At 44.6% G+C, this 24256-nt stretch overlaps 1 protein-coding gene across 2 annotated transcripts in view; it reads left to right on the forward strand.

Annotated features, from left to right (window-relative positions):
- RNF38 (ring finger protein 38) overlaps positions 1-21410 on the forward strand; it is a 219225-nt gene extending 197815 nt beyond the window's left edge. For both annotated transcript variants that reach the window (XM_050943104.1, XM_050943105.1), the window contains 2 exons: positions 339-438; positions 17850-21410. In XM_050943104.1, coding sequence (XP_050799061.1) covers positions 339-438; positions 17850-17912 — 163 coding nt within the window. In that variant the 3' untranslated portion in view covers positions 17913-21410. The remainder of the gene's footprint in view (positions 1-338; positions 439-17849) is intronic.
- Positions 21411-24256: the final 2846 nt, after the last annotated feature.

Raw genomic sequence — 24256 nt, forward strand, 5'->3', positions numbered from 1 at the left:
TACACTGACTAATCTTTAGCAGCTCATTGCAAACTTTAATATTCGCATGAATTACTGTAACAAAATCTTGCGTGTGCTCTTGATTGGGGTGGTGAAGATCCTGTGTGTTGGGAGCGTTAGACCTTCCCTATGCTAAGGTTTGAAGCCAAGGTAAGCGGCATTGGAGCAGCTCTGTTTACACTGGCACAGCTGGTCTACACGAGAGGTTTGTACTCATGCCGCTCCACCAGGGTAGCTACTCCTACTAAAAACCCCATTGCAAGCACAACCTATAAGTTGTCTATAGAATGCCAATTTGTTGTTGCTGAATAACTTCAAACTCTGCAATCTTTTTTTAGGTGCGTAGTATGCATGTGTGATTTTGAATCAAGGCAGCTACTTAGAGTCTTACCTTGTAACCACGAGTTCCATGCCAAGTGTGTCGATAAATGGCTTAAGGTAAAAAAAAAAAAAAAAAAAAAAAAATTTGTGAGAATTTATAATGGCCTCATTTGTAGTTGTATTTATTTTCACTTGCGTTTCATCTCTTGTTTCATCTCATTTTTCGTTTCTGATATTTAGGCTACAAAAGCCAACAGACTAAAAGTGCTGCCTCCTTTTGCAATAACATTATTTTCTAGTTGTTGATGAAGGGAGATTATGTGAAATCTATATCAAAACTCGTATTATTAAAAAACTGACATGAAGAGAATTATCTTGACCAACAAATTTAGTTCATTTTCAGTTGGACACAACCATGCCTGTATTAATATAATTATATGATAAAGTAGGAAAGTTCAAAGTAGAGTGAGATTTGTGAATGGTCTGAATACTGCTTATGTTTCTTGATTAAGCAGGAATTGATATTAACTGAAAGTGAAACTACCAGAGATCTTTCTAGCTCTTCATATAAATGTAAAGTCTGGAGGCAGGGAGAAAAATATATAACTGGTCAAATTTCTCACAAAATTAAGGCTTTACACATGAAATAAGATGTATATCTTTCAAAACAAGTTATTTTAAAAAATATGAAGAATCTAAAATCAGGACACCAACATAAGATCAGAAATTAGGACAACGCCATACAGAAGGTGAAAAGTGCAGGGTACAATTAGGTAGAAGATGATATGCAGAGCCAGATCTCTGCAAACTGCATTATCCAGACCTACTGCCAGCAAGTATTGTTTCCCGTCTTGTCTCACATTTTTAGTACTTTGTTCTATTCTGATTCATTTATTCTCTATTTTAATCTTTGCCATAATAGACCTTTGGTTACAGCAACCGAATGAGAGAGAGAGATGAAATAATCATTAGAGAATAATACAGCCACTGTTTTACATTGTATCTGTTTTAAGATGCATTTTCTTAAAAAACATGGCACAAGTGTCTAAGCTGTCTTGTTGCATTGCTGACAGGTGTATTTTTATAGATCATACACAGTCTAACATAGAGTGCCGAGCGTCAAGAAAATAGCTGCTTTATCATGCTTACTGCAGAATATCTTTAATCTGGTAGTCAGTAATAGTCTGATGAATATACCTTCTCTTGCGTAATGAGTTCAATACTAAACAAATGTGCATGAATAAAAGAGATGGGGATTTAGAGGCTACTAGATCAGATACTCACTCATGCTCTGAGATTGTGGAATGGATACCCTAAATTAAATTTAGGGCCAAACGTAACGTCAGGTAGTCTAAAGCTTGTACAAAACCAAAGACCAGTAAAAATGTTTCCATACATTTATTTAAATTTCCAATGGAAACTATTTGTATGCAAAAGATATTCTGCAATATTCTGAACCCAAACATTGCAGCATTATGATAGTGTCAGAGAACTAGAAACTGAAGTATAAATGACTAATGTTTTTAGTAGCAAACTGAGAAAAATGTAAAGAATAAGGGTTATGCCTACACTAGATGTTAGGTCTACACTTGCAGATGTAGAGCGCCGGGAGTTAAACCAGCCATCATAGACAGCAGCAGGGAAAGCCGTGCTGTGTGTTCACACTGTCAACTGCGTGGCCACATTAGCAGCTCTTGCAGCGCCACAGAGAGCAGTGAGTTGTGGTAGCTATCCCAGTGGGCAAGTGGCTGCAACGTGCTTTGGAATGGGGTTGCAATGCCTAATGGGGAAGGCACAGTATCACATGATGCAGGTTTCCCAATCCCAGTGTTCCAGGGCATCCTACTAGATTGCCAGCTGCTTTTCAAATGAGGGGTGGAGTGTGACAGGGAGTGTGTTGCGTGTATGTGGGAGGAGAGACTGTGTGTTTTGGGGGCAGAGTCTGTCAACATGCTGTCTTGTAAGTTCAAACAGCGGCAGGGGGAAGGGGAAAACCTTCACATCAGCCCCCACCCTCCGCCCCTCTCTCTCTCTTTCTCTCTCGCGCACACACTTGTCCCTGCAGCAGGAGCATTCTACAGTAATGGTTTGCTTTGTGTCCCGAAGCAGATAAGCATGTGGGCTGTCAGAAATGGAGCTTTGAAAGGGGATATCCGCATGCCTGCAGCTGAGTTCAAAATAATGATGTGAGTGGCCACTTGACTTCAAGGGATTATGGGACATTTCCAGAGGCCAGTCACAGCGCAATAATTCAACACGTCATCCACACTGACACCCCAGTGCTTCAGCTAGGACGCAGCAAGCTCTAAGCTTCTCGTGGAGGTAGATTACCAGGGGCGCTCTAAATGCCTTGCCAGTGTGGAAACCTCAGGAGTTAGGGCGCCCGGGGCTGATTCAACGCACTCTGACTTGTAAGTGTAGACAAGGCCTCAGTGATTGACGATTAACTGGAGATACTTAAAATGTTTGTAAGGACACTCGCCCTACAATCCATCCCACTCTTACCAGTCTCCATGCATTTGTAGCCTGGGCCAAATGTGTGGGAGGTGTCCACGCTAGCCTTTGCAAATCTGTTAAGTACTTCAAGTTAGTTGGCAATTCAAAAGTCTAGTGAAGACAAAGCCCTAAGAAAACAGTATAGTGAAAAATCAGATTTTGAAAATGTTTCCAGTAGCACTGATCTGAGGTGATTTATTTACTATAGATAGGGCCCTACCAAATTCACAGCCATGAAAAACATGTCTCAGACCGTGAAATCTGGTCTCCCCCTGTGAAATCTGATCTTTTTTTGGGCTCAAACCCTATACTATACAGATTTCACGTGGGAGACCAGCTTTTCTCGAATTGGGGGTCCTGATGCAAAAGGGAGTCACAGGGTGGATTACAAGGTTATTGGAGGGAGGGGTGTGGTACTGCTACTCTTACTTCTGCGCTACTGCTGCTGGTGGAGCTGTTTTCAGTGCTGAGTGACTGGAGAGTCCAATATAGTTAAAGCAGCAAATCGTTCTAGGGTAGAGAAGCCCCAGGTGGTTATAACTGGAAGAAATCAAAAATTAAATATTTTCCTTTTGTCCATTTTATATTCTGTGTGCATTTGACAGCTTTCTTTGTATGTTGTCAGTTTCACTGTATTCTTTAGTGATGGTCCCTATTGTATTCCACTGAGGGTTGTACGCATGCTCTTGGAGCCAGAGATTTTGAAACTAGTAGTGTCCGTTGATCCGCACATGCACCCTTGCTCTGCCTCATGGTTTCATCCAGGGTGATAAAGGGCGGAGCGGACTGACCATGCCCTGCGTTTCTTCTCATCACCACATGGTTTGAGCCGGAGCCTCTACTGGTCTCTTGTCTTTTGTGACACACTTTGTGCAAAAAAAAAAAACCCCAAAAATGGTTTATTCCTGTGTATAGTTAGTATTTTGTTGTTTTTTTTGTAGTAATTTTAGTGTCAGTAGTAGTAGTTTTTAGGATTTTAAGGACTTTGGGACACTGTTTTACCAGTTGCCCCCCTGCCTCCATGCCTGGGTACTGGATTGTGCCGAAGACACTGAGGTTCAAGAGCTGCACCTCCTGCCCTTACTCACTTTCAACCAGTGACGAGCACCAGTGCTGCCTTTTCTGCTTGGAAGAAGCTCCCATTGCATACAGGTGCAGTATCTGCTTCTCCTTCCCAAGCCATACCCAGGAAGGCTGGGCTCTCTGCCTCAAGAAGCACCTCATGGAGGTTGTCATCAGGCTGCAGTCTGATACAGGCCAGGGAACACGACCTCCCCCTCCATACACTGAGCAATCTAGAAGTGCACCTTCTACCGCGGAGCACAATTCCATGCTGAGGCCTAGCCGTGAGGCAAGGAAGCTTGCGCATAAAAATGGCAGCCTTTCTCCAGGCCCAAGAAGGGTATTGCTCTGTCCAGCACCTCCAGCCATGTAGAACTGGCATGTTCCAAGGCTCAGAAGCACAATAAGAAGCCGTACAAAACGTCTGATCTGCCCACCAAGCTGCAAACTCCTTAGTCAGCACTACCAAAGTCAAGGGAGCCTTCGGTTCCTAGGCAGTTCTCCTTTTCAGTGCCCGTTCTTGCTCTGGGTCCGACTGCAGAGAGCGTGTCACTGACGCAGGGAAGATTCAAGTCTGCCCCCGCGTCTTATGAACTCTTGCCTTGGCAGAGGTGAGATCTCCATTCCCTTCTAGCAGAGAATGCTTCCCCACATTAGACTTGCCTCTTTCGGGCCATGTTCCCACCTGCTCCCCAACGACTCCCATGGTTCCAACAGCGCCATCGTTTGAACCGGGCTCTGACTTCTCTGCATCAGAGAACTCAGACAGAAAGCAGAGTCTGCTCCTCCTCTATCATCAGTATGCCTACCCTAAGGTCCCGTTGACTCAATGGCAATACCTTCCCTTTGCTGAGCCTTGGCATCGCTGGTATCCCACTCCTAGGGACTGTGCACAGCAACCACCGGGTCCGCCTGTTGGCCGTACTGGGGGTTGTGACCTCAGAATCTGCCATTGGAATCTTCCCGCTCTGCTTGTGAGAAGTCTCCAATCTCACTCCTTTGACCATCATTGAGCAGGTGTTTAGAACCACTGTTGGAGGATGCAGCACTTAGTCCGACTCCAGTGGTACTGCCAGAACTGGAGAAATTCCCCTCGTCATCCCTGGATACCATGATGTCTTCAACTCCCTCTTTGCACCCAATTGACTAGCGCCAATTTCAAGAACTGCTGCGTAGGGTGGTGATTGCCCTCCACATCCCACTGGAGGAAGTACAAGACAAGCATCACCAACTTCTTGACATCGTACACACCTCAGTACTGGCCATGGTAGCTCTACTGATCAATGATGCCGTTTTTCAACCAGAACAGACCATATGGCACACTCCAGCTAGCTGCAAACCCACTCCCAAGGGGCGGAAAAGGGGTACTATGTGCCTCTGAAGGGGTCTCAGTTTTTCTTCTCTCGACCCTTAGTCAAATTCCCTTGTTATTCAGGCAGCAATGAACAGGCTCAGCAGCAACACCCGTGCTCCACCCTAGCAGACAAGAAGGGCATGTAACTGGACTTTCTAGGTTGTAAGGTCTTCTCTTCTGTCAGCATACAATTTCACATTTCCAATTCCTTGGCTCTGTTCACCAAGTACTACTACCTTACCTGCAGCAAGCTGGCAGATTTCACAGACAAACTGCCCCAGCAGGATCTAACTCGCTTCCAGTCTATCCTACAGGAGGGGAAATTGGTTGCAAGAACAACACTCCAGACTGCAGTGGATGTGGTGGATACATCTTCGTGCACAATGGCTACAGGGATGTCACACATAGGGAGTCATGGCTACGTTTGTCCAGTTTCCCGAGGGAAGTCTAGACCACCATGGAGAGCTCCCTTTCGTTGAATTTCATCTCTTCATCAGAAGACTGACTCCTTCAAAGACTCCAGTGCCACTCTGCGATCGCTGGGTATCTAGACACCAGCACCCAAACACAAATTTTACCGCCCACCTCTGACGCAGCAATTTAGAGCTCCCCAGTTCTTCCACCAGCAGCCTTATGAGTCTCCTTGCAAATGTTAGAAGACCCAGTGAGCTGTCGGCCAGGTTCATCTTCACAACCTTCAGCGTCTCATACTCAGTCTTTGCAGAAGCATTATTTCGGAGTGCAACCAGAGAGCCATCAACTACCCTGTCTCAGATTGTGCAACTGACCCACCCCCTTCCGGGGGACACCCAGCACTCTTTTTACGAGCTTGGAGTGTGATAACAGACAAGTGGGTCCTGGATGTCATTCAACATGGCTATACAATTGAGTTCACAAGACTACCTCACCCAGGTCCTCTGCCCGGCCCTGCCTCAGGAGCCATTTTCACAACAGTATCCTTGCCCAGGAAGTGAACTCCCTACTGCAAAGAGGAGCAACAGAACCTACAATGTATCAGGGCGGTGGTTCCCAAGACTTCGACCATCTCAACCATTTCATATGCAAGCCAAAGATTTTCGTATGGTCACCCTAGCAGCCAGCATGCCTTCCTAAGGAGGAGGCATGTGGTATATGGCTCTCAGTATGCGAAATGCTTTCATATGGATATCCATCCTGCCCACAATTGTTTCCTGAGATTCACAGACGGCCTTCGTCACTTCCAATACATCTACCGTTTGGACTCGCCACTGCTGCACAGATTTTCGCCAAGATTTTCTTGGTAGTGGCGGCCAATGTCTGGTGCTAAGAGGTCCTTACGTTCCCTTATCTTGACGATTGGCTTCTGGCAGCGAGATCAAAAAAGAGAAGCTTGAGCCTTGACCTCCATGCTGCTCACACACCTCCTCCTCCCTGGGGATGAGTGTACATGTCAATAAATCAACTTTGGATTCCACACATTTCCTAGACTTCATTGGGCCCACATCAGTGTGTTCTCAGCACGTGCCTACCTGCCGTAGGACAGGTTCCAGACCCTACAAGAGCTGATTTCCATGGTGCTCTCCAGTCTTTCTGTTCTGGCCAGGACTTGCCTTTTTGTTCTGAGCCACATGGTGTCTTGCACATATGTGACTGTGTTGGCCCGTCTTGTAATAACCTTAGTCCCAGATTTGGACCTTAGCGTCCAAAATATGGGGGTTAGCATGAAAACCTCCAAGCTTAGTTACCAGCTTGGACCTGGTACCTGCTGCCACCACCCAAAAAATTAGAGTGTTTTGGGGCACTCTGGTCCCCCTGAAAAACCTTCCCTGGGGACCCCAAGACCCAAATCCCTTGAGTCTCACAACAAAGGGAAATAATCCTTTTTCCCTTCCCCCCTCCAGGTGCTCCTGGAGAGATACACAGACACAAGCTCTGTGAATCCAAACAGAGTGAATCTCCCTCTCTGTTCCCAATCCTGGAAACAAAAAGTACTTTCCTCTTCACCCAGAGGGAATGCAAAATCAGGCTAGCCACTTCAACACACAAATCTCCCCTTGATTTCTTCCTCCCACCAATTCCCTGGTGAGTACAGACTCAATTTCCCTGAAGTAAAGAAAAACTCCAACAGGTCTTAAAAGAAAGCTTTATATAAAAAGAAAGAAAAATACATCCAAATGTTCTCTCTGTATTAGATAATACAACACAGGGTCAATTGCTTAAAAGAATATTGAATAAACAGCCTTATTTAAAAAGAATACAAATCAAAGCACTCCAGCACTTATATTCATGCAAATACCAAAGAAAAGAAACCATAGAACTTACTATCTGATCTCTTTGTCCTTACACTTAGAAACAGAAGACTAGAAAGTAGAGCTACTTCTCCAAAGCTCAGAGAAAGCAGGCAGGCAGACAAAGACAAAGACACTCAATTCCCTCCACCCAAAGTTGAAAAAATCCGGTTTCCTGATTGGTCCTCTGGTCAGGTGCTTCAGCTGAAAGAGACATTAACCCTTAGCTATCTGTTTATGACACGCCCCCCAAATTGCAGACAGTGGGGAAGCTCACTGGCGGCGATTTCCTTCTAGAACTTGAAAATAAACAGATTAATACAACACATACACCTTTACATATACTCCTAAGTATATAACTAACAGACTTCTACATTTTAAGAACACTTTTTAACGACTGAATCCTGGGAAACTCTCACGGGAGAGTGCATCAGCTACTTTGTTAGAAGCTCCTGTGATGTGTTGAATTTCAAAATCAAAATCTTGGAGAGCTAAACTCCAACGAAGAAGTTTCTTGTTGTTCCCCTTGGCAGTATGAAGCCACTTTAGTGCAGCATGGTCAGTTTGTAGTTGGAACCGCCGTCCCCAAACATATGGGCGTAGCTTTTCCAGGGCGTACACAATGGCATAGCATTCCTTTTCACTGACTGACCAGTGACTTTCCCTCTCAGACAGTTTCTTGCTGAGAAACACGACAGGATGGAAGTTGTGATCTGTTGCTTCCTGCATGAGCACTGCTCCTATACCACGCTCAGATGCATCTGTGGTTACTAGGAATGGCTTGTCAAAGTCCGGGGCCCTGAGCACAGGGTCAGACATGAGCGTTGCCTTAAGTTGGGTAAAGGCCTTTTGACACTCATCAGTCCACTTAACGGCATTTGGCTGGGTCTTTTTGGTCAGGTCGGTCAATGGGGCAGCGATTTGGCTGTAGTGTGGTACAAATCGCCTGTAGTATCCGGCCAAGCCTAAGAAGGATTGGACCTGCTTCTTTGACTTTGGGACAGGCCACTTTTGGATAGCATCCACCTTGGCCTGTAGGGGGTTTATGGTTCCTCGACCCACCTGGTGCCCCAGGTAAGTCACTCTGTTTTGGCCTATTTGACACTTTTTGGCCTTAACAGTTAGTCCGGCCTGCCTGATGCGCTCAAAGACCTTTTCCAGGTGTAGTAGGTGTTCGGGCCAGGAGTCTGAAAAAATGGCCACATCATCGAGGTAGGCAACTGCAAATTCTCCCAGTCCCGCTAGTAGACCATCTACCAGCCTCTGGAAGGTGGCGGGTGCATTTCGAAGGCCGAAAGGAAGGACATTGAATTCATACACCCCCGCATGGGTGACAAATGCTGACCTCTCCTTGGCAGGTTCATCTAGTGGTACTTGCCAGTACCCCTTGGTTAAGTCTATTGTAGAGATGAACTGGGCACGTCCCAACTTTTCCAATAGCTCATCGGTACGTGGCATTGGATAGTTGTCCGGACGAGTTACAGCATTTAGCTTACGGTAATCCACGCAAAAGCGTATTTCCCCATCTGGTTTGGGTACCAGAACCACTGGAGATGCCCATGCACTGGTAGATGGGCGGATTATACCCATCTGTAGCATGTTCTGGATCTCCCGTTCTATAGCAGCTTGGGCATGAGGAGACACCCGGTAGGGTGGGGTTCTGATTGGGTGAGCATTACCTGTATCAATGGAGTGGTATGCCCGTTCAGTCCGTCCTGGGGTGGCTGAGAACAATGGGGCGAAGCTAGTGCACAGCTCCTTGATTTGTTGCCGCTGCAGACGTTCCAGGGTGGTTGAGAGGTTCACCTCTTCCACGCCACCGTCTTTTTTCCCGTCGTAGTAGACACCGTCAGGCCACTCAGCATCCTCTCCCTGGACTGTAAACTGACAAACCTGTAAGTCTCTGGAATAGAAAGGCTTGAGAGAATTAACATGGTACACTTTAGGCTTTAGTGAGGAATTGGGAAATGCTATGAGGTAGTTTACAGCTCCCAGGCGCTCTTGGACCGTGAATGGCCCTTCCCATGATGCTTCCATCTTATGGGCCTGTTGCGCCTTCAAGACCATAACCTGGTCTCCTACCTTGAAGGACCGATCTCTGGCATGTCTGTCATACCAGGCCTTTTGCGCTTCTTGAGCATCCTTTAGGTTCTCTCTAGCAAGGGCTAAAGAGTGTCGGAGGGTGCTTTGTAGGTTGCTTACAAAGTCCAGAATGTTAGTTCCTGGAGAAGGCGTAAACCCCTCCCATTGCTGCTTCACCAACTGTAATGGCCCCTTAACCTCGTGACCATACACAAGTTCAAATGGTGAAAACCCTAAACTGGGATGTGGTACAGCCCTGTAGGCAAACAGCAACTGCTGCAACACTAGGTCCCAATTATTGGAGAATTCGTTGATGAATTTTCGTATCATGGCCCCCAAAGTTCCATTGAACCTTTCCACCAGGCCATTGGTTTGATGGTGGTATGGGGTGGCAACCAAGTGATTCACCCCATGAGTTTCCCACAGTTTTTCCATGGTCCCTGCCAGGAAATTAGACCCTGAATCTGTAAGGATGTCAGAGGGCCAACCTACCCTGGCAAAGATGTCTGTTAGGGCCAGGCACACAGTGTTAGCCCTGGTGTTGCCTAGAGCGACTGCTTCTGGCCATCGGGTAGCAAAGTCCACTAAAGTCAGTACGTACTGCTTTCCTCTGGGCGTCTTTTTTGGGAAAGGGCCCAGAATATCCACAGCTACTCGCTGAAATGGGACCTCAATTATGGGGAGTGGCTGGAGAGGGGCCTTGACCTGGTCTTGAGGCTTTCCCACTCTTTGGCATACCTCACAAGACCGGACATACTTGGCAATGTCCTTGCCCATCCCCTCCCAGTGGAAGGACTTCCCCAACCGGTCCTTGGTTCTGTTCACCCCAGCATGGCCACTGGGATGATCATGGGCTAAGCTTAAGAGCTTCCCCCGGTACTTAGTTGGAACCACCAACTGTTTTTGCGGCTGCCATTCTTCCCGGTGTCCACCAGAAAGAATTTCCTTGTATAAAAGTCCTTGGTCTATAACAAACCGGGATCGATTAGAAGAGCTGAGAGGCGGTGGGGTGCTCCGTGCCGCCGCCCAAGCTTTCTGAAGGCTGTCATCTGCTTCCTGCTCAGTCTGGAACTGTTCCCTTGAGGCTGGGGTCACCAGTTCTTCCTCAGACTGTGGACTTGGGCTTGGTCCCTCTGGAAGCGATGTAGGTGATGGGGTTGTTTCCGTTGCTGGTGAACCGCTCTCCGCTGGTGCACCTGAGGGTATTTCAGGCTCTGGCTGAGCCTTTTGGGTATGGCTGTCTTTTGCTTCTGCCAGTTCTGGCTCGCTGGCGCCCTCTGGCGTTGAGTTTGAAGATGGGGTTGCACTTGCTGGTGCTGGTTGCTGTTCCAGTTCCGGGCCTGGGACTGGAGATGCTGTGGCTGTTTCAGTGGTAGGCATGGAATCCGGGTCCACTACCTCTGTCTGGGTCTCTGGTAACACAGACGGGGCCTCTGTGGACGGTTCAGGAACAGGAATGGGTCTGGAAGCTTGCCTGGTTTGGCTACGTGTAACCATTCCCACTCTCTTGGCCCGCCTCACCTGGTTGGCCAAGTCTTCCCCCAGTAGCATGGGGATAGGATAATTGTCATAGACTGCAAAAGTCCACATTCCTGACCAGCCTTTGTACTGGACAGGCAGTTGAGCTGTAGGCAAGTCTACAGCTTGTGACATGAAGGGGTAAATTGTAACTTTGGCCTTTGGGTTGATGAATTTGGGGTCAACGAAGGATTGGTGGATAGCTGACACTTGTGCCCCCGTGTCTCTCCACGCAGTAACCTTCTTTCCGCCCACTCTCAAATTTTCCCTTCGCTCCAAGGGTATTTGAGAGGCATCCGGGCCTGGGGATCTTTGGTGTGATGGTGGTGTAATGAATTGCACTCGCATGGTGTTCTTGGGACACTTGGCCTTGATATGTCCCAGTTCATTACACTTAAAGCATCTTCCATCTGATGGGTCACTGGGCCGAGGTGAGTTACTGGAGACTGGTGAGGTTGAAGGGTAGGGTATCTGTGGCTTTACTTGGGTGGTATGTGGGGTCTTTGGCTGTCCTCGGTGGTAGGGTTTATGGTCTGTGTGCCCCCTGGGGTAATCGTTCCCCTTGACAGTAGCTTTTTTGCTTTCTGCCAGTTCCATCCATTTGGCTCCAATCTCCCCCGCCTCAGCGATATTCTTGGGGTTTCCATCTTGTATGTACCGCGTGATGTCTTCAGGAACACCATCCAAGAACTGCTCCATTTGTATGAGGAGGTTCAGTTCTTCCAAGGTTTGAATGTTGTTTCCTGTTAGCCAGGCCTCATAGTTTTTTGCAATGTAGTAGGCGTGTTTGGGAAATGACTCCTCTGGTTTCCACTTTTGGTTTCTGAAACGCCGACGGGCATGATCTGGGGTTATCCCCATCCTGTATCTGGCCTTGGTTTGAAAAAGTTTATAGTCATTCATTTGGTGCTTAGGCATTTCAGCTGCCACCTCTGCTAAAGGTCCACTGAGCTGTGACCTCAATTCTACCATGTACTGGTCTTCGGGAATGCTGTACCCAAGACAGACTCTTTCAAAATTTTCCAAGAAGGCCTCGGTGTCATCACCTGCCTTGTAGGTGGGAAATTTCCTGTGCTGTGGAGCAATATTTGGCGCCAGGTTGTTAGGGTTGGCTGGCACATGCAGCCCAGCTTTTGCCAACTCCAGTTCATGTTTTCTCTGTTTTTCCTTCTCTTCATTCTCTTTTTGTTGTTTTTCCATTTCTTTTTGGTGCTTTTCCATTTCTCGGCGGTGGGCCGCCTCTCTTTCTCTTTCTCTTATTTCCATCTCTGTTTGTTTTATTTCCAGTTGTCGCCTGTGTTCAGCTTCTCTGACTTGCTCTTGGGCCTCAATTTTTGCCTTAGAAGTCATGATTCCTGTTTTCTTGTGTTGGGGTGCCCTCCGGTGTTTATCTTCTGCACTGCAGGTTCTCTGTTGCCTCCTGAAGTCTGCCTAGCAACAGTGCCTTTAGCTAATTTTCCTTTTCTCTCTCTAGCTAATGTTCAATGAAGGGAAACCAGAAAAACCACTTTATTTGCATGCCTATAAGTGCTGGTACTTGACTCCTAATGGGAGGGCTATTGCATGACAAAAGACCCTTAACATGCAAGCCACAAACTGCCAGAGGCCATGTCTACATCTAAAGTTTTGCAGCGCTGGTTGTTACAGCTGTATTAGTACAGCTGTATAGGGCCAGCGCTGCAGAGTGGCCACACTTACAGCAACCAGCGCTGCAAGTGGTGTTAGATGTGGCCACACTGCAGCGCTGTTGGGCGGCTTCAAGGGGGGTTCCGGGAACGCGAGAGCAAACCGGGAAAGGAGACCCGCTTCGCCGCGGTTTGCTCTCTCGTTCCCGGAGCCACCCAGCAAACCGCAGGGAAGGAGACCTGCTTGCTCTGGGCTCCGGGAACGCGAGAGCAAACCGGGAAAGGAGACCCGCTTCGCCGCGGTTTGCTCTCTCGTTCCCGGAGCCACCCAGCAAACCGCAGGGAAGGAGACCTGCTTGCTCTGGGCTCTGGGAACGCGAGAGCAAACCGGGAAAGGAGACCCGCTTCGCCGCGGTTTGCTCTCTCGTTCCCGGAGCCACCCAGCAAACCGCAGGGAAGGAGACCTGCTTGCTCTGGGCTCTGGGAACGAGAGAGCAAACCGGGAAAGGAGACCCGCTTCGCCGCGGTTTGCTCTCTCGTTCCCGGAGCCACCCAGCAAACCGCAGGGAAGGAGACCTGCTTGCTCTGGGCTCCGGGAACGCGAGAGCAAACCGGGAAAGGAGACCCGCTTCGCCGCGGTTTGCTCTCTCGTTCCCGGAGCCACCCAGCAAACCGCAGGGAAGGTGACCTGCTTGCTCTGGGCTCCGGGAACGCGAGAGCAAACCGGGAAAGGAGACCCGCTTCGCCGCGGTTTGCTCTCTCGTTCCCGGAGCCACCCAGCAAACCGCAGGGAAGGAGACCTGCTTGCTCTGGGCTCCGGGAACGCGAGAGCAAACCGGGAAAGGAGACCCGCTTCGCCGCGGTTTGCTCTCTCGTTCCCGGAGCCACCCAGCAAACCGCAGGGAAGGAGACCTGCTTGCTCGGGGCTCCGGGAACGAGAGAGCAAACCGGGAAAGGAGACCAGCTTGATTACCAGAGGCTTCCTCCTTCCACGGAGGTCAAGAAAAGCGCTGGTAAGTGTCTACATTGGATTACCAGCGCTGGATCACCAGCGCTGGATCCTCTACACCCGAGACAAAACGGGAGTACGGCCAGCGCTGCAAACAGGGAGTTGCAGCGCTGGTGGTGCCCTGCAGATGTGTACACCTTCAAAGTTGCAGCGCTGTAACTCCCTCACCAGCGCTGCAACTTTCTGATGTAGACAAGCCCAGAGAGAGCAGAAAAAAAAATTCTCTCTGGTTCCCTTAAAAAACCAACTGCTTCTCTCTGCTAAAAAGCCCTTAGCAGAGAAAAGAAAAATATAATATTCCTACTGGCTTCTGGATTCTGTCTATATCATCCCACCGGCTGCCACCATGACATAACCTTAGTCCCAGATTTGGACCTTAGCGTCCAAAATATGGGGGTTAGCATGAAAACCTCCAAGCTTAGTTACCAGCTTGGACCTGGTACCTGCTGCCACCACCCAAAAAATTAGAGTGTTTTGGGGCACTCTGGTCCCCCTGAAAAACCTTCCCTGGGGACCCCAAGACCCAAATCCCTTGAGTCTCACAACAAAGGGAAATAATCCTTTTTCCCTTCCCCCCTCCAGGTGCTCCTGGAGAGATACACAGACACAAGCTCTGTGAATCCAAACAGAGTGAATCTCCCTCTCTGTTCCCAATCCTGGAAACAAAAAGTACTTTCCTCTTCACCCAGAGGGAATGCAAAATCAGGCTAGCCACTTCAACACACAAATCTCCCCTTGATTTCTTCCTCCCACCAATTCCCTGGTGAGTACAGACTCAATTTCCCTGAAGTAAAGAAAAACTCCAACAGGTCTTAAAAGAAAGCTTTATATAAAAAGAAAGAAAAATACATCCAAATGTTCTCTCTGTATTAGATAATACAACACAGGGTCAATTGCTTAAAAGAATATTGAATAAACAGCCTTATTTAAAAAGAATACAAATCAAAGCACTCCAGCACTTATATTCATGCAAATACCAAAGAAAAGAAACCATAGAACTTACTATCTGATCTCTTTGTCCTTACACTTAGAAACAGAAGACTAGAAAGTAGAGCTACTTCTCCAAAGCTCAGAGAAAGCAGGCAGGCAGACAAAGACAAAGACACTCAATTCCCTCCACCCAAAGTTGAAAAAATCCGGTTTCCTGATTGGTCCTCTGGTCAGGTGCTTCAGCTGAAAGAGACATTAACCCTTAGCTATCTGTTTATGACAATGTGACTGTGTTGGCCCGTCTCTGCTTTGGCTGTTTACAACCCTGGCTTCAGAGAGTCTATTCCCCCATGTGCCACACCATGGACTTTCTGCTGTCGGTTCCCAATGATATTTCTTTCCTCCAGTGATGGACAGACTCAGATCAGGTCTACACCAGGATGCCATTCTTTCTGCCCTCCCCATCAGTAACAATCATCCTGGATGCGTTTCTCGTCGGATGGGGCGCCCACATGGATGAGCACATTGATTCAGGGGACCTGGACTGCTCAGGAATTTCAGATTCACATCAACATCCTGGAATTTCGGGCAGCATTCCTCTGATCCATCTATTCCAATCACATTCTCAGCATGTTGGACAACACTACCACAGTTACTACATTACCAAGCAAGGCAGCATGAGGTTGCCCGCTCTTTGCATGGAGGTTGTTTTGTCTTTGGGATTGAAAAACCCAACCTGAGTGCACCTGGATGGCTCAGAAATCAGAAGACAATGAAAAGGAACTCAAATTATTTTTTTCCAAATCTCATGGTTTTTAAGCCACTCATAGAGTTTTTTTAGGCCTGTTTCCTGATTGTTGAACAATTGGGTTCGACAATAGTGTGTGTTATATTTTTAAAAATCCCAAATCATAAGTAAATAGTTATAATCCATCTTGGTTCTGGTGACATTATCAAAACCTCTCCATTTTTGCTATAAGGCTTTCACAAAAAGCCCCTAGGTAGAACTACACAGTTTTAAATAAATGGTATTTAGAAGATCTCATTAGAAAGTTTATTTAGAATACTTTTGAGGAAGGCTACGGTATATCATTTAATGGCATATGTATGCTTATGTTTGAGAAAATTAATTTGTCTCAAGTAACTGCACATTAAGGGAAGTTTCTGTTCATGACCTGCACTTCAGTGTGCACCTCCAGTTCCTCCTTAAGCCATTGAGAGTGATGTTCAGATAAGGAGGAGGGGACTAAATTCCATGAAATGTACCAGAATGCAATGCATGTAACTGATTCATTATAGTAGAGAATCCTAAAACATGGGAAAATGCTCTACTGCTAAAATTTGTAGAACTGTTACTATAGCATTACATAAATCAAGGTATTCATGTTCATGTTAAGATTTTAGTTGTTTGTTTAGTCTGGTTTTGCGGATTAGTTTTCTGTCATTTGCTTTCAGTAAACGACAATATATTGATACTAGCACTAGATGTCATATTTAATACTACAGATAGCAAATCTTGAAATATAATCCTGATGAGTATATCTGAGTTGCTCAGCTCTCAAGCAGTATAATCTAGGAAAAGATGACAGTTTTATTCTAAATTAGATGGATTAGTTGCATTATATCTAGAATAGAAAGGTGCAGAACAGATACTTGCTCTACTGCGCTTAAAACCTATATTGACATAGCTGTGTCAGTCATGGTTGTGAAAAAAAACACCTCCCCAGTGACAGCAATGCCAGTAAAGCCCCCAGTATAGAGACAGATGCCAGCACAAAACTTAAAAGGGGAGGTAGTGTTCCCACACTGACAGGAAAAACTCTGTTGGTATAGGCTGCATCTGTACTAGGGTACTGGGCTGACATTGGCTCTGCAGTGTGTGCGTAGCCAAAGATAAGGTGATTGAATTCCCTCAAATGGTTATGAAACCATAATGATACAGGAAGAAATGCACTTGGGTTTTGTGTCTTCAGTTTGCAGCACTGTGTTTCTCATTTCCCCCTAAAATGTCAATGACACTTTGATGCAAGCAGCTGTAGGACAATAATGGTTACTTAAAAATGTGATGGAGAGGAAAAAAAAAAAACACATTCATTTTTGGTTGCACTAAGAAACGGGAACATTTTTCTATTAATTGTGAAAATACTCAAAACTTGGCCACTTTAGACATTATTGAAAGTCCAACAGTTCACTAATCATCAGCGCTGTTGCTTTGATTAAAACCTTAGTTCACGTATCTAAATAGTTCAAATTGCAAATATCAAATTGGAGGAGAGTCTGGGAATCTAATTTCCTTTTTAGGGAAGATTTTATTGTAAATGTTATCTGCAGAGTATTTTTTCAATATTGGCTTACCTCTTTGTGTAAAAAGCTTGAAAGTGTTTATCCCTTCATTGTAAAAATTTCTTTAGTAGTATCAGGAATGCGAGTCTGATCTTCCCTGATTTTGCTGGGGGTGGGTGTTGCAGGAAATGTGCAGTTAGGGTATGTCTGCACAGCACACACCCACCCCCCCCCACCGACCCCCGTGGCAGCAATTTTCAGACTCCTGGTCTACAGATTCAGGTACTCTCCGCAGTGCTAAAAACAGCTGTGTAGGGTTTCGGGCTCTGAAATGCATCCCTCTCCCCCAGGCTTCAGAGTCCAAGCTCCAGCCTGAGCCCAAATGTATACACAGCTGTTTTTAGTACTGTAGACCAGGGTTCTAAGACTCTCTGCCCCATAGGGTTTTGCTTTGCCATGTAGATATACCCTGTGAACACTCTCTCGTTAACTGAAAGGTGGCAGCACTCATTCTTGAACGGACATATTTTTACGTATAGTTCTCCATACTGTGTTCAATAGGCGTTGTTAAAAACAGTTTAACTACAACTTCCTTCTCTTCAGCTGCTCAGTTTTCAGTGTCTTGTGATGGCATAATGTCGTCATTCTCCATAATTCTTTTAGAAAATTCTCCTCTCTCCCAGTTTGTGGGTGTTTTAAAAAAAGGCAGAATTTTAATTTGGCAGACCTCTCAGGCCACCTTCACACACAATAAAGAAGCCAAAAGGCACAGACCTAATTTATCTTCCTGTTGTGATTCCATTTTGGATTAGTACATGCCTGTTGTATAATGTGATATACGTTGTTATATAAATAAGCATCCTTGTCAATGCACTAAACCTTGTTTTACTTTTGTTTTATAGGCAAATCGTACCTGCCCAATTTGTAGAGCTGATGCTTCAGAAGTGCATCGTGATTCAGAATGACCAATCTAAGAGCACAATTCTAGTTTGGGTGTTCCTAGTCACATGAATAGACGAACTATCCATTGAACTTACCCGTGTGGCTGCCAGCCTTCCCTTTACACAAAAGGGTCAATGGACCTTTTTTTGCACTGTGTGATTTAATCAATTATAAAGCTTATAATTAGTCTTCACAATTATGGGATTGTTATACTAACCGTGTGATTGGAACTCCAAAGATTTTATTTTCTTTAGCTTAATTTTGTGTGTGCACTAACATTCCCTGGTTTTTGTGTGATCATTCCGAGTGTTGCTGCGAGATTACAGTGGACGTGATCTTTTAGCATGTGCTTTTATAAAAAGTGGTAGCTCCAAACAATATAGCAATCTACCTTATATAGAGCCTTCAGATACTGTGAGTGGGAACGAATGGTGTAGGCGGGAGTATGTATGTTCACACGAGAGTTTGTGTAGGGTGTGCTAGCGAGTGTGTATGCGTATGTCTGAGAACCTATATACCAGCATGTACTGAGAACGTATGTGAGTAGTATTAATTATGCTGCAATGTATAATCTTGTGTGTTATTTAAACAGTACTAGTACTGTACACTGGTTTCTTTCCTTGTGTTTGCAGTTGCACACTGAATGCTAAGGGTGCAGCAATTATAGGCATTTAATATTTCCTCCCCATGTACTTAATGGTATAAAAAGACCTTTTAACTTTTATTCAGACAACTGTTATTGCTTCCCCTTCACTGGCGGTTGTAAGTGTACCACTAAAGAGTGCAGTGATTGCGCAATACATGATTAATCTTGTTTTTAGCTCATGTCATAAAATCCAGATTTTACATTTGCTGATTTACTGCTAATTTATCAATAGTTGCAGTATCGCACAAAATCAGTTAGCAACATTAACATTGTCAGTTGATCGTTGGAATGTTGATGCTTTTCCGTTTTCCTTTTTAATTCCTCTAGCCAGTTTGAATTATGTTCAGTTGACTTCAGAACAGAGATCAGTTCTGAAGATGCTGAAGTAACATATTCCTCCCCATACACAGAAGCTGAAAGGACATTCAGAGTCTTGTGCAACAGCTCCTCACATTGTTGGCCATTGTACTTGCTAAGTACATAATCATTTAGCTTATAAACGTTGGCTTTAACTCATTTATGTTCTTTTTCATGTATAAGGGAGTTTGTGTAAGTGGAAGAGAGGCTACCTTTTTAGTCCTGCAACTTTATGAACAAAATAGAATTCTTAGCATTTTCTCAGAGTGGAAGAACTCCTAACTTTGTCCTTGTATCACAGTAAGTTTTTGTGGTCATTCGCTGCCTGGTTCAGATGGCATAGGATACTTCTTCTACCCTTCCCTACTAGGTAGTGAGCTTTTGCATGAATAAAAAACTAGCTTGGTTTTTCGGTTAGTAGGCAGAATATTCACATTTAGAGAAGAGTGTGTTAGTACACAATCAGGAACAAAGAATGCTATGAAACAGGAGTTAACCTCCATTCAGCTGCCCTGTGAATGTTAGAGCTGGATTGTTGAAAAATTGGCTTTGTTTAACATTTCAGACTGTTAAAGGTTTTAAAATTTGTTCTTCAGTCAAATATTTAGGTCTACTGTGTGTACCATAGTTATTGAAGAGATGCACTGTTTTGCATCACTGTGCTTTCTCCTAAATGTAGTGTCATTACTTTGGTTGCAATAGCACAAGTGGCACAACTAGCAATATTGCTAGAATTTGCTGCCAGTCTCAGCTTTAAGTTTCTGTGTCATTTCTGATGCTTTTGTGTGCTGCTGTGCTTTAGTATCAGTTATATTTTCAGACAGTGTTACATGTTCTCCATGCTGCTTGCCCTTCTTTGAAGGCTCTACAGACCAATCACAGCTTGTGGTTCAGTAAAATAAAATGAAAGCACAATTTTGCCCATGTTTCAGATGCTATTGCCTCTGTTTAGTTACACAAGTAGAACGAAAAACTTGCTTGTCTGTCCATGTCAGTACCTAACACTAAGTCTATCAAAATTATTACAAAATATACAATGTACAACAACTTTAAAATGTTCATTTTCCCCTGAATGTGCTAAGGAATGGAACTGTCACAACATGTCACCAAACAAGTTAAATCACATATAGTAAACTTTATTTTTTTAACGAATGAAATCATGTGTTTAAAAAGAAGTGTATGTGACACATCTTATAATACTTAGGGTCTTTTATATAGCTGCAAAAAAATTTCTACCTGTACAGATGTAACCATAACAAACACTACTACACTCAGTCTTCACTTTGTTGACGCATGGAAATAAGGCACTTTTCTAAGTTAGATTGAAATGCATAATTAACAAGGCATATTTTACTAATATTGAGGTAAAGTAGTCCTCTTTCCTGAACTGGAGAAATCTTGATACGTAATGGCCCTCTTTCCCAGTAAAATTCTGTGACGCAGGTGAAGATTTAGGAGGCAGTAGGATTTCATTTGGTAAAATACTGAATTTCATTGTTGCACTCTTGTGGCTGATCTCTTCTGGAATGTTTCTTTCGTTTGCATGGGACTCTTGCAGATGTGTGCAGACTTGCTTCCTGTGGTTAGTGTGTATAAAAAGCACACATGCATGTGTTCTGAACCAGCTCAGACTGGCAACAACAGACTTCATTGTTGTGGCTGCCCTGTCAAAAGAGGAGGGGAAGGGGATTCATGCTCAGCCTTTACTGCCATGTGTTATGCACATTTGTGTCTAATTCCACAGACCTGCAGTGGTGCCTGGCAGCACCAGAATCCAGTAAAAATGTTTATGTTGGTTGCCTCCCCCCCATTTCCCACCTCCCTTCTAAAAACAACAAACTGTTGGCTTTACCATGTTGGCACTGCTGTGTTTTTTGCATGAATTGTCAACTTAATTTGACTGTGTTCTGGTTTTTAATGGATACCAAGGCCTACAGATCTCTCCAAGGTCTCATTTTGTGGGTTTTCTTTACAGAAACGTTTTTGTGCAAAGTAATTTTTTTGGTTGTATACAGTTTTTGTAGTCTCTTGAATGTGATTTTCTCAGCTGTTAACATTTACACTTTTTGTAATACTTGGAACGGTGGGATCTACCAATGTGTTGGTTTTTTTAAACTTACTGAAAATGCATTTTTGATTGAGTTATCTTTAGGCCTTAATAAAAGAGCTGTGTTTTTCCCTCCCTTTGGTACATTCGGTTACCTCATTTTGCTATTTGTGTTTCAGATTTGCTAATGATTACAAAAGCTTATGGGTTTTGTTGGAATCATATTTTGTCGAGTGTTTTCTTTAAATCATACTCTCTTGTATCAGTTAACATGTAGTTTTAAATGTATTATAAATATCTGTAACCAAATCATTTGAAGGCTTGATAAATTTTTAACAAAATTTGTACATTTTTTATGAGAGTTACTAGTAATGCTTTACTAAGTAGTGCAATGAATTTTTATTTTTAATCCCTGTGCCCAATTTTGGAGTTGAGAGAGTTGTTCAGTAATAAATGTATGATGTACACTTAGTTTTGTCATGCCTCTTGTTCTCCTGTTGGGGTTCATTGTTTGTTCTTCTTAGTCTGCGTATTTCTATTTTATTGTAAAACTTTAGAGCTATACCACTCTGCAACTGGAATTAGGTTTTTTGTTTCTGACTAATGCTGTTCATATGTAAAACAAGAATTTATTTTCTTTTAGACAAAAATATCAATATTTGGTTAACTTGTCTGCTTTTAGAAATCTCAGGAAGAGAATCGCAGGAAGAGCTGCACTATCTCCTTTTGAAAAATAGTAAAGCTATTTTCAGCAGCATTGTCCTACATTAAATGAATATGCAAATATGTATAATTGCCAGCTCTTTCTACCTTGATTGAGATCATCTTTCTGAAAGTTTTCCTTAACAGTAAATGGTGTCATAAGGAAAATGTGGGAGGAGTGATTGAAAAATATTGGGCACTTGAGCACTCCTCTGGCATGTTTTAGGTGAGTGTCTGAGTGTTTTACAAATTAGGTAAGCTTTGCAACACTCCTGGGAGGTAACATTATCTCCATGTTAGAGGTGAGGCTGAAGTATAGAGGGTTTGATTTGTTCAGGCTCACAGAAAAAGCTGGTGGAAGGATCAAAACAATTTCTGGATCTTAAGGATCCTAATCCTATAGTTTAGTGACAGGACCATGTATGGTGAAGCTTAAAATGCAAACTACCTTTTAAAATGTTTTTAAGTAAGTAGCAGTTAGTCCTTCAAGTTCTAAGGACATATCTTTAAACATGCAGTTGTCAGGCCCTAAAAGTAATTTTAATAAAAGTACCTATATAAATATCCTTTTGGTTTTGCAGCACCAGTGATAACAAAAGTTCACCAGTAAATGGGAATACTCCTTTTATGCAGCATATGGAGTTGCAACAGTTAGCTACTGATTAGATTTAAAAAATGGGATAATATCACCAATAGTATTTGCACTTATACAATCTAAGAGGCTAATTAAATCTATTTCAGGGAAGATGATAGAGGGTCTGAGGAAGGAAAGCCTCGCCTCAATGCATAGCAACTTACACATTTTGGGGGTGCAGTATAGCCCAGGCTCCTTGTACTGTGTATACTAGGCCTACACTGAGTGGCATTCTGCAACAGAGCTGCACTGAATTATGCAGCACTCTTAATTACAGAATAATTAACCTTCAGTTTTATGGAAAAAATTATAAAATTCACCACAGGATGAAAATGACAAATCCATATTTACATTGCAGTAGAGGGATATTGCTCATCACTTTTTGGTGTTTCCACAGTGGGCAAAACCTTTGACAAAAGTGAAGAGCTGGTTCACAGGCTGCTTCCCTCTACACCCCTAAAGGTGAAGCAAATGGAATTGTTCAGGTGCTCAGCTCAGCATGGGGAGAGAGAGAGCACCCTTCAGAAAACCTCCCTGACTAAGCCTACACCAGTGCCTGCCTGTTGTGACCTTCCTGTCTGGTCTCTTGGGGGATATCTGCGCTCTTCCTGGGAGCCCAGGTAGACAGACTCAAGCTAGCACACTAAAAATAACAGTGCAGATGTTTGCAGGTTGGGCTCTCAAGCCCACTCAGCACACGTGGCTAGCTGGAGCTGCACCGTCTGAACTGCTACGTTTTGTGCGCTAGCTCAAGCAGAACGAGCACAAGTCTGTTCAGCCAGGCTGGCAGGCTTGCCCCCAGATGCAGTGTATGCATACTCCTGTTGGTTGGGTGCCCCAGCTGCTTGGGTCCCAGGACTCCAGTCTCTCAGTGGCTGAACACTGTGCCCCAATTAACAGGCTCCCCTACATACACACTCCAAGCTCAACAAAAGTCAATCCTGCCCCAGTAAATCCGTGTTGGGACACCACTCCAGTTTATACACAGATTTATACATGAATGTCCCTAGTATACTCCTCTCAGCCTGTAACTCCGTTGTTCTGCTCCTGGTTTCATCCCTCTCTCCACCGCAGCACGTTTAGTCATGTATGTTAGCCCCACCATAGCCCTTATTGATCTGCATTGCTCAGATTTGCACAGGGGTTCACCACCATTGTCTGAGTTTTCTGCGTCTTCTTCTATTGGCATTTCCTTTTACTCTCCAAATAAACCAGCAATTCCATACACTTCTAATGAAAGCCCACTGCACAAATGGACTGCTCCCTGCAGAAAAGAAGCCCTTAGTGGCTGTTCTTAAATGTACCTATACCATGTTCTCCTTTTTCAGTGTGATAAATGGTTTACCAATAGGAACCAATGTCCCCAGCCGAAGACCCTGCTGATACTCCACAGCTCATAACACTCAAGATAATTGTTCCATATCATTGCCGTAACACCCAGCAGCTCTACCTGTGGACCAGGACTCCATTGTGCCAGGTATTGTAGAAACAGAACAAAGATTGGCCCTGCCCCAAAGAGCTTACACTTTAAGTATAGGACAAGAGATGAAAAACTCCTGTCCCAGAGGAGCCCTGGTTGGATCTGCGCTCCTAGCATGGCCAGAAAGGAACTCAGCTCAAACTTCCAAGCCAATGAGGCACCCATAAGGCTGCTGTGCCTCCACCTCAATGCCTTAGAATGCCCTGGATTCTGAGGCCAGCTTCTCTCTGACCACGGTCAGCAAAGCAGCAAGCACACACACCTAATACGGAATGGACATGAGCAACACACCCCGAACACCAGTTGTGGAAAACGTAACTTGTTTTTTCTAGTCCTTTAATCATTCTCAGGGCTTTTCTCTGAACGCTTTCCAATTTATCAACATCCTTGAATTGTTGACACCAGAACTGGAGGCAGTATTTCAGTGCCAAATACAGCAGTACAAGAACCTCTCTACTTCTGTGCAAAATTCACATTTATGCATTCAAGGATCGCATTAAC

This window comes from Gopherus flavomarginatus, chromosome 3 (assembly GCF_025201925.1).
Source record: "Gopherus flavomarginatus isolate rGopFla2 chromosome 3, rGopFla2.mat.asm, whole genome shotgun sequence".
Lineage (NCBI taxonomy): Eukaryota > Metazoa > Chordata > Testudines > Testudinidae > Gopherus > Gopherus flavomarginatus.